The sequence below is a fragment of the Lycium barbarum genome, chromosome 7 (assembly GCF_019175385.1).
Source record: "Lycium barbarum isolate Lr01 chromosome 7, ASM1917538v2, whole genome shotgun sequence".
Classification (NCBI taxonomy): Eukaryota; Viridiplantae; Streptophyta; class Magnoliopsida; order Solanales; family Solanaceae; genus Lycium; species Lycium barbarum.
Window position 1 is genome coordinate 21,829,587 of NC_083343.1, and position 11,702 is coordinate 21,841,288.

The window sequence follows — 11,702 nt, forward strand, 5'->3', positions numbered from 1 at the left end:
AGGAAAAAAACCTACCTGTAGGAGACGCTGTATTACCTTTCCATTCAAGCACGGGCTCTCCCAGAAACTGAAATCGAACTACTTTCGTTCGACAATCAACATTGGCATAACATGAGGCCAACCAATCCATACTCATAATCACATCAAAATCTAACATTTTCGGCTCCATTAAATCAACTTTGGTTTGGTGTTCACATACCACAATTGCACAATTCTTGTACACTTGTCTAGCTATCATGGGATCACCAACCGGAGTAGACACCTCAAAAGGTTTAATTGGCTCGGGTTTCACCCCAATACGATCAGCAATATAGGGAGCAATATAAGATAATGTAGAACCTAGATCTATCAGCGCATAAACATCATGAGAGAATAGTCAATATACCTGTAACCACATCTGGAGAGGACTCAAGATCCAGTCGTCCAGCCAAAGCATAAATACGGGGCTGAGTACCACCTGAACTGGACGCTCCCCCTCTGCATCTACCTCGTCCTGCTGGAATCTGGGGAGTCTGCCCTATCGGGCGCAAAGAAGAAGAAGAACCAGCTGCTCACCCTGTGGGCTGAACCCCACGTCTACCATACCTCAAGGGACAATCACGCATCACGTGCCCAGTCTGTCCACAAACACAACAAGCATCTGTACCTTGACGACACGAGCCTGAATGTAACTTTCTGCACTGGATACATCGTGGGACCGGTGGTCTCATCTGGCTATAATCACCCCCAAACTGAGAACCTGAGGCTCTTCAACTCTAACCCTATCCGGAATGAGCGGGGCGGTCCAATCACCTACCTGCAAACCGAGGAGGTGCATTAGTCACTGACTGGCTTGAATATCTGGAATATGACTGCCTCGATCCCCCTCTATAGTCGCTACCTGGAACCATAGATCTGGCCCTCTGACTTTGCCCTCTATCAATATCCCGCTCACCCCTTTGCGGATGTTGCTGCTCTTCTAGATTCTGGGCATCGGCCTGAATGCGGGAAATATCCATCCCCTCCTGTAATGAAGCTGTCAAGCAATCTTTAAACAAATGTGGCCCTAGGCCTCTCACAAACCTATGTACTCTATCTCCCATGTCGGCTACCATAGTCGGAGCATATCTAGCCAATGAGTTAAAGTGAAGGCTATACTCCCGGGCACTCATGTTTCCTTACTTCAAATTCAAGAATTTAACCGCTTTAGCCCGACGAACCTCGGGTGGCAAATAGTGGCGGATGAAGGCATCTACAAATTCTTGCCAAACTGGAAGAGGCGCATTCTCTTTTCTTGAGGATATCAAATTATTATACCATAAGACTGCCATATCCCGGAGTCTATAAGATGCTAACTCCACCGATTCAGTCTCGGAGGCATGAAATTTTTTTAATGTCCTCAACATTTCATCAATAAAACCTTGCGGGTCTTCATCCGGCTTTGACCCGAAAAACTCCGGAGGATTTAAACTCATGAAATCACGGGCTCTAGTACTAACTGCTCTGTCACTTGGACCTGTACTCTACCGCTGTGCTTGAGCGGAAACTACCTATGTCAATTGATGAATAACCTAGGTCATTTGTTGACCCGAAGTAGCCGGTGGAGGAACTGAAGGCAAAAGGGCTGGAGCTGAAGCCCCCTCTTGTTCTTCTACAATAGGGGGAGTATGAGAGGTGTTTGATAGAGCCTCATTATGTGATTCTCCTTCCTCTACATTAGTTGGTCGCTCCCTTTCTATCCGTCTTTCCGTCGTAGCCTTGCCCTTCTGGGCGGCAGTGGCTTTTCTCTTTACCGGCATAGCTGAAATCATAACACACAATTAGGGAGTAGGAAAATCTTATAACATGGCTCTATCGCACGATCTCATAAGAAGAAGAATAGTCATTTTTCCTAAATGCCCCGCAGCCCCTCGTTTATAAGCGTGGCGCGCTACACACTATAAACAAGACTCTGCTAGACATGGCTCGTAGACACCGCCTAGGACTGAACTGCTCTGATACCTCTTTTGTCACGACCAGACTGGGGGCCGTGACGGGTACCCGGAGCTAACTACCGAGCACCGTTCATATTTCTAGTCATCATACTTAATCTGAACACGTACTTATATAAATACCCCAAGGCTATACATAGATATATATAAGCCTGTGCGGCTACCAAAAATGATATATAAAAATATACACTGACATCGCCATGGGCACCAACAACCCACACGTACGTATCGACGAGCCTCTACTAGAGTACTGGACATAAGACGGGACAGGACCCCGTCGTGCCCAAAATATAAATATATATATATATATATATACACAAAATAGTAATCAGTGGCACCTCCGGAACAATGGAGTGCTCTCAAAGTCTGCTGATAGCTCCTACGACTCTGGATCACCTCCCTGTCTACCTGCGGGCATGAACACAGCGACCAGAGAAAGGGGACTTCAGTACGAGCATTGTACTGAGTGTGTAAGGCATAAATAAAATGAGCATAATAGAAAAATCATAAGACATAAGATGAATATATAACCTTCTTAACTTTTAAGAGAAAACACATGCATACATATCACATATACCATCATCGTTAACCCGCGTCCGGGTAACCATCGCACGCCGCCCACTAGTGGTGGTCTTGTCCGGCCTTCCAGGCGCGGTGGTGTCGTAAGTAGCCTGTATTAGCGGTGACATATCCGTCCATCTAGGCACAGTGGGATCGTAAGCAGCCCGCGTTAGCGGTGACATGTCCGGCCATCTAGGCACGGTGTAACCTCATCATCGTACACATCTCATAAAACATACATTCGAACTCGAAGATAATCTAAAACTATATCGGGGTGACGTAAGGTTGAGAACCCCTGATTTTCGTATGGAGTATTCATGATCATCATAGCTCACCTTGAAGGAATTAACATCATAAGGTGGGTTTAGCAACAATGAACATCAAGGAATCGTATGATGGTCATTAGCCTCGTAAAATGTCATATCGTATTCATAGGATGAACATCGTGAGAGTATTGTATCATAAGCTTTAGAATCTCTAGACTTTGGTTCATCATTACCTTTATCGTATTCATAATATATCTCTTATTCTTTTTATCTCATAAGAGGCTCTATATAACATAGACTCATAGTTCATGGGATGTAAGAAGGTCATGGAGATATAGGGGGATTCATGCCATCGGGGTCATGCCTTAGAAAAAAAAGGACGAGTCTTACATACCCTGTATCTATTCAACTCTCTATCGTTCACTCGCGTGCCTCTCTAACTTGCGATTCTACCTTCAAGGGAATTCATACGAAAATTAGATAATCGATAACATAAGTATATTTGAACTAAAGCTAATGAAAATTGGGCAACATCTCCTTAGTTTCTACAACCTTCCCTATACCATATAACAACTACCAAACATTTGTAAGAACATTCACAATGCCATAATCCACAATCTTCATCAACCATACATCATTCAATTCTCCTACTCCCATTTCAAGGGCATCCATAGCCATGGTCATAATACAATATTGCATTCGTCCTCCTATTATGTTTCTCCCATGTTCTTAATATCATTTATAGCAAGATTCTATTCATAATACATCAAGAGCCATGATTCATGTCAACTACTATTTAAGATTACTATTACTTTCACCTTTGAGCTCTATATACTATTTTCTTCCATAATCCAAGTCTTTCAACCCCTCAATGCTCTCAATAATAGGAAATAAGCATAGAACTCACCTTAAGCACTTGGGAACAGGCCATGAGTCACTCTACTCCATTAGAATGGAATCCTCCACTTGCATGCCAAAGGAATCCTCACTCTCCACAAACCCTAGTAGGCTTCCTAGTATATGAATCTCTTAATTCTTGGCTTTGATGGCTTTTTGGTATAGATTGTTGTGAAAATAGAGGGAGGGTTTTTGGAGGGTTCTAGAGAGAGATAGACTCTGCTTTTTGTGTAAAATAATGAAATAAAACGTGAGTTCTTATATTTATAGACAGGGCTGGAAACTTCCAGGTCTGCGGGTCGACGAGCTGGGTCGACGGTCGTCAACGTGTCGACGGTCCGTCGACATGGCCGTCAAACCGACACCTGAGATGTCTGAGTTTAGAACCCTGTCAACGGTGCCAGTCGACGGCTCATCGATGTGGCCGTCGATGCTGACTGGTTTTAGCAGTTTCCTGAACTGCTTCGTTTTGCTCTGACTCGATTCGTTTCACTTCTAATTCCCCTGTAATGTCAAGGATGCCTACTTATATTCCTGTACACATACAACATAAAATATCTCTTGAGTAAAGCTCTGGTGCGGACTACCGAACCGAGGGTATACACCACCAATAAGCCAAAATCTACTTGAATAAAATGGGAGGTGTAACAAACTACTAGCCCGAAAAGCCGAGGAAAGGACATGACCTACAAAAATCCAGATAACTACCAATCACCTCCACCAACCAACTATATAACCACTTCACCCCAATATAGCCCAATGTCTGTGTGCTACGCACAACCCGGATACCAAGCTCCACAACCAAATTATCAAATACCAGCACTAAGCAATCGAACTCCACGACCAAATTATGGAATGCTAGCACCCAATAACCAAGCTCCACAAAACCAAACTTTCCAGAACCAGCCTCCACAGCAAATTATAAGGCACCCCAAAGGAAACCCATGAGAATATTCACTCCTCTATCAGAATCAAGGATAAGTTTATTTGCCAAGCTAAGAGACGTCGGGCGAATAAGCACTGTTACACCAAAACCAGCTAATCCCACGGATCGATGGTACAGGCCGGATTTCACTTGCGCCTACCATTCTAACCAAGTTGGCCATGCCACCAAATACTGCATAAACCTAAGGCATAAACTACAAGATATGATTGACAATCATGAGCTTATCCTAGAACCAACACCTCCGAATGTGGACACAAATCCGCTCCCAAAGCATGGAGGAACTAGAATTCATATGATAGAAAGAGGTGATGAATGGGGAGAGAGCCTGGCGATAATTCATCCAGATATTGAAGGGTTAGATAGCACAGTCACCTTGTTGTCCTTACAAGAGCGAGTAGAAATGTTAGACCTTTTCGACAAAGAAGTCTCAGATATCTTCCATAGCCAAGAAAGAGCCTTTCCTGCTTAAATATCCCTCAACAATCGCTCAAATTCATAACGAGCCATTCATACTCAAAGCTTCAGGACCGATTGAGATTGCACCTTTTGTAATCAAACCACCGCACCAAATGATGGTCAACGAATAAAAAGAGATCGCCATTGTGGTTTAGGGTATGATCCGGTCAGGAAGGTGTTATGCCTTAGAAAGACCTGCGCCCGAAACACGTTGTGAAAACCCTCAGAAAAGACCAATCACCGAAGGTGAAGATGAAAACTTCTGGAGGAAAATGCCAGTGAAAGATTATTCGATTGTCGTGCACCTACATAAGACTCCTGCCAGGATATCGGTAATGTTGTTGCTACTCAGTTCATCCCAACATCGCTTGGCTTTAATGAAAGCTTTGGATAAAGTCCAAGTGCCTGCCGGCACTACAGGTGAAACATTGGATGAAATTATGGGGTATTTTGTGCAAGCACATAGGCTATGATTTTCTGATGATGAATTACCAACGGAAGGAAAGTCCAACAATAAAGCCCTACACATAACAGTCAAATGCCGTGACAAAATTATTCCCCAAGTACTGATTGAGGGAAGAGCTGGGTTAAATGTATGCCTTGTGACAACTCCGAAAAGCTTATGATAGTGTAACCAGCGACCCGATGGGAGAAATAGATCTACACGTATAAATGGGTCCCGCGGAGTTCGTAGTAGAGTTCGTCATCATGGACATCAAAACAAGCTATAACCTGTTGTTAGGCCGACCATGGTTGCACGCTGCCGGAGTTGTGAAATCCTCATTACACCAGTCTTTCAAGTTCATATAGGATGATCAAGAAGTGATTCACGGCAAAGTAAGTGTCCACAACTATCCAGATAACTCTGTACCAGTCATAAAGAAATCACCAGTGGGCATTGATTTTCACACTGTTGAGCTGGCCATGGTAGACCGTAAGGGAGATGACAAAGACATCCCTATACCGCTGGTTTATAAAATGGTTGCTAGAAGTATAATAAAGAGTGGGTTTGAACTCGGGAAAGGTCTGGGAAAGAACATATAGGGAATCAGAGAACCAGTGAGTATCAAACACGGGAAGTATCGATTTGGGGTTGGATATGAGCCATGTGAGGCAGAAAAAGAAAAAGATGCAGAATACGGGCCAAGAGGTCCCGTTGAAAAGAGAAAGTCGTTCCCTCATCTATACCAGTACTTCACAGCATGCCCATTGGGTCACAACAGCGAGGATCCAGAAGAGGGTTTAGGGACGTTATTTTAGGAAGAAGAATGTGCAACTATCATTGAAGAATGCTTTGAAGCATTAAAGATTAGCCATGCCGAACTAGGAGAGACAATAAGTGGATGGACTTCTACCCCGTTGCTCACTCTGCGGTAGAAAGAATGCTCATTTTCAGAAAAACAGCGAAAGTCAGCCTTGAGTCCTGGCTTATCGCCTTTTCATGTTTTATTTACGTATTGTTTAATAACTGAAATGGCTCGATGTTCCATTCCGAGTCAATACCACAGTTTGTATCACTCTTTTAAAAATTCAACGAAAACGCCTCAAAGTCTATAATAAAGACAAAATCGTTTTACTTACCTATATATATATATAAATACGCAGTTAAAATTACTTTTACATGATTAATAACCGTGTTATTTTGTTTACAGTAATAATGCAGAGGCCACAAATAATGTCATGACATGTTACAAAACAAGTGAAAATGACGATGAACGAAATGAAGATCAGGAAGAAGCGATAACTGAACCAAAACGGTTGATAGATGTCGAAGAAGAACATAAGAACAGACCAATGCCAAACCTAGTGGAAACAGAGGCAGTTAATCTAGGAAATGAAGAGTTGTTCGGGAAACCAGAATAAGTGTGCACTTGACAGAAACTGAGAAAGAAGGGTATCAGAGTCTGCTAAAAGAGTATGAAGATGTCTTCACTTGGTCAAACGCCGATATGTCGGGTTTGAGTATGAATATTGTTGCCCATAAGTTATCCATCCTTGAAGGATTTTCCCCAGTAAAATAGAAAATTAGGCAGCCAAAGCCCGATGTTAGAATCCAGATTAAAGAAGAATTAGAAAAGTAGATTCTGTCGGGGGTTGTTAAGCTGACACCGTACCCGACATGGTTGGCAAACATAGTTCCGGTACCAAATAAAGATGGGAAAATAAGGATTTGTATGTACTACAGTGATCTCAGCGCTAGCCCAAAAGATAACTTCCCACTCCCAAATATTCACATACCTACTGATAACTGCGCCAAGCATGAGGTGCAATCTTCTGTGGATTGTTACGCAGGCTATCATTAGATATTGATGGATAAAGAAGATTCTCAAAAGACGACATTCATCATACCATAGGGAGTGTATTATTACCGGGTAATGCCTTTTAGACTCAAGAATGTCGGTGCTACTTGCATGAGGGCGATAATTTCCATCTTTCACGGTATGATGCACAAAGAGATTGAGGTGTATGTGGATGACGTCGTTATCAAATCCTGTGTAGGTGAAGACCACCTCGAACATTTAAGAAAATTCTTTGACAGACTCCGCAAGTAAGATTTGAAGTTGAATCCTACAAAATGTGTATTTGGAGTGCCTGCTGGAAGATTGCTAGAGTTCGTAGTCAGTCATCGTGGTATTAGATCCCACCAAGATCAAAGCAATCCAAGAACTACCACCGTCGAGAACAAAGAAAGAGGTCATGAGTTTCTTAGGAAGGTTGAATTACATTGGATACTTCATTGCCGGATACTCCTTAGTGGAAAAGACGTGTTGCGCTCTAAGCTGGGTATCTCAGAAGTTGAGACATTATATGGCTGCATACATGACCCATTTGATCTTAAAAATGGACCCACCAAGGTACATCTTTTGCCAGCCTATACCTATAGAGAAGTTGGCCAAATGGAAAATGTTGTTAAGTGAGTTCGACATTCAGTATGTCGCGTAGAAGGCAGTTAAAGGGCAGGCATTCGAAGATCTACTGGGAGGAAGCTCGGTAGATGACAATCTCATACCTTTATGGACACACTTCCCAGATGAAAAAGTAATGACAATTGAAGGCGAAGAGAGTGAAGATAAGTCGGGATGGAAAGTATATTTTGATGGAGCAGTCAACTTTAAAGGATCAGGAATCGGAGCCTTCTTGGTTTCAGATTTGGGTCAATATTACCCGGTGGCATCCAAATTGAGTTTCAGTTGCACCAATAATATGGCTGAATACGAAGCCTGTATTTTGGGTCTACGTTCAGCCCTCGACATGGATGTGAAAGAACTTCAGGTAATCGGCGACTCGAATTTGCTAATCCATCAAGTTCAAAAGGAGTGGGCCACCAAAAATGAAAAGATCATACCGTATGTTGGACTTATGCAAAGATTGGCAGATCGTTTCCGAGAGGTCAAGTTCAAACATATACCAAGAACCCAGAATGAATTTGCCGATTCATTAGCAATAATAGCATCCATGATTCAGCATACCGACGATAGATACATTGATCCTATCAAAATTAAAATCAGAGATCAGCCAGCCCACTTTGCTTTTGTTGAGGCTGAGATTGATGGAAAACTTTAGTACGTTGACATTAAAATGTTTATGGAGAAAAGGAGAATATCCCGAAAGAATCACCTTAAATCAGAAGAGGACTATCAAGAAGTTAGCAAATGGTTTCTTCCTCAACAAGAATGTTCAGTGCAAAAGAAACTCCAGATTTGGGATTGCTTAAATGTGTTGACTCTGTCGAAACTACAAAATTAATTGAGGAAGTACATGTTAGAACCTGCAGACCTCACATGAACGGGTTCGTACTAGCGAAGAAGATCTTAAGAATAGAATATTACTGGATGACCATGGAAAATGATTGTAGCAAGTTTGTCCAATCTGGGGAGATTTAATAAAGGTTCCTCCAACAGAATTAAATGATATGATGTCACCTTGGCCATTCGCCGCTTAGGGAATGGATGTCATAGGGCCAATTGAGCCAGCTGCATCAAACAAACATCGCTTCATTTTGGCCGCCATAGACTACTTCACCGAGTGGGTGGAAGCAGCATCTTATTCATCAGTAACAAAGAAAGTGGTCACAGATTTTGTGCGCAATAACATCATATGTCGATTTGGCATCCCAGAATCAACCACAACAGACAATGGGGCTAACCTGAATAGCTACATGATGAAAGACATGTGTGCGTAGTTCCGGATCACTCACCGGAATTCAACCGCATATCGACCACAAATGAATGGAGCTATGGAAGCCACCAACAAAAACATCAAGAAGATCCTCAGGAAGATGATTAATAACTACAAAGACTAGCATGAACAACTGCCTTATGCATTGTTGGGATATCACACTACTGCCAGAACTTCAACCGGGGCCACTCCATACTTGTTGGTGTATGGTACTGAAGCAGTAATACCAGCCAAAGTAGAAATCCCTTCACTTCAAATAATACAAAAAGCTGAGTTGGACGATGTGGAATGGATCCGCAAAAGATATGAACAACTGGCTTTGATAGATGAAAAACGGATGATTGCTGTTTTCCATGGCCAGTTGTACCAAAAAAGAATGGCGCGAGCTTTCAACAAACATGTGAGAACTAGGGTGTTTCAAATCGGCCAATTGGTGCTCAAAAGAATATTCCCTAATCAAGAAGAATACAAAGGAAATTTCGCACCAAATTGGCAAGGCCCTTACATGGTACGAAAGGTACTATCAGGAGGAGCTGTGGTACTTGCTGAAATGGATGGTCAAAAGTGCCCAAAAGCATTAAATTCAGATGCCATCAAACGATACTACGTGTGAAGAAGAAGACAACCGCGAAGACTTAGAATTTCCATAGTGATGTTTTCTTTGTTTACATTCCCTTTGCTTGTAGTTTTGCATTTTTCTTAGAAAAAAACAAATCCAAAATTATGTACGAACTAAGCAAGGACCTGATTCCCTATACTTATAAAGGGATACGTAAGCGCTTTTCCATGCTCGGTCGCTTTAACCAAAAATCCAAAAATTATTCTGAACTACGTTATGACCTGATTCCCATCTGGGATATGTAGGCGCTATTTTGAGTTCGATCTCACAAAAAAAATCAATATGTATTCCAAACCACATTTCAACCTAATTCCCGAAACGGGATACGTAGGAGCTCTCCCGAACTCGTTCATTCCAAACAAAATTCCCAATAAACCTTAGGAAACCTCAGAAATGATTTGGCGAGAGAAAGATAAAGGTAACTCCACAAGAAAACTGGGGCAGAATTTTGGAGAAAGATCTCAAAAATTTCCTCAAGCACAGCGAAATCAAGAAATAATAAGTACACATTTACACTGGGGTAAAAAAATTTGAGAGGATCTCAAGAATTCCTTCGACATAACGAAACTTGAGTTGGCACAAAGACGTACACAAACTGGGGCAAAATTTTCAAAGGGGATTCGAAAATTTCACAAGTCAAGATCAAAAGAGGAAAGAGACGGAAGACCTTGTTTGAGTAACCAATGTCATGGCATTAAAAGAGGCGCATGTCAAAAGTTATTTTTTCAAAACACATATAATATACCAAAGTATGCATATATTTTCCAGAATCACCACCAAAAACTTTTCTTAAGCTCTGCTAGAAATTAAAAGACTTTAAGGAATATGAGCATCCTTTCTTACCGAGATATGAACGAAAGAAGTCCATATGCAAGGAGAGCGGTCGATCATATAGGAAACTGACAAATTTTTTTGTGGATGCAGGAACAAACAAGCATGGATATTTTACACTATCTCATTTGCTAGAATGTTTTAAACAGGGTAGTGACGACGAGCTAAGTGAAGGAGAAGAGTCAAGGAATAACAGCACATACAAGTATACGAAAGGGTAACAAAGCCCTCCCCAATTAAAGTTTTCTTTACGCTAATAATTTTGTTCATTTTGCAGAGCACGAAGATTTATCTAATTTTTTACAAAGTAAAAACTTTAAAGACTACTGGAAGCTATAATCACGGTACCAAAAGTCGGGTTTCCACTAAAACCAGTTTTGTATCGAGGTATTGAGACCCCAACCTAGATGTCACATGGCTTGCCTTGATACATTGGCTGAGTGGACGTCCAAAAATCTAAAAAATTAAAATGACGGGTTGATATCGGGATTGAATGTCGATATTCACAATCGAGTCTAATCCTTTTGGGAGATGTGAACCCTGTCGACAGGCGGGTATTCTTCCCTTGAGTCAAAAGGAAAGTGTAAATCTTGCCACCAAGGTAAGCTTCATTCCTCAAAATGACGATATGGATTAAATGACTATGTGTCGAAGGGGCTTAGTCATCATCCATAAATATAGCCAAAAATAGATAGCATAATTCCGAGGTTAATGCCCACAATCGTTGAAATACTAATTTGATTCCCACATCAAGATTTGCGGTCGCTATCGCAGTATACTTCAAGTTAACGTAATCATGGTTTAGGAATAGTGGTAGTCATGAGAAAAGGCTCCGCACTCGAACATGCAATAGTTAACTTGAATATTCTGACCAAATGACGTAATTCTAAACACCAGGGTTATCAAGTACCATGAAGGAATATGAGAAAGCACTGCAGTGGATAGTAGTCATTTGGGTATTTTTTTACTATAGGTGA

General features: G+C 41.7%; 1 protein-coding gene across 1 annotated transcript; it reads left to right on the forward strand.

Annotated features, from left to right (window-relative positions):
• The first annotated feature begins 8,749 nt into the window (after positions 1-8,749).
• On the forward strand, positions 8,750-9,888 carry LOC132601378 (uncharacterized). Its single transcript, XM_060314473.1, has 2 exons — positions 8,750-8,886; positions 9,447-9,888. Exons 1-2 carry the CDS (start codon positions 8,750-8,752, stop codon positions 9,886-9,888), a joined length of 579 nt encoding a protein of 192 aa, XP_060170456.1.
• Positions 9,889-11,702: the final 1,814 nt, after the last annotated feature.

Bases quoted from the DNA above. Each gene is read 5' to 3' on its own strand.
- LOC132601378 (XM_060314473.1), top strand. From the start codon at position 8,750: ATGGTTTCTTCCTCAACAAGAATGTTCAGTGCAAAAGAAACTCCAGAT. The intron at 8,887-9,446 runs GTTCGTACTAGC...CACTACTGCCAG, and splicing joins TGCAGACCTCACATGAACGG to AACTTCAACCGGGGCCACTC.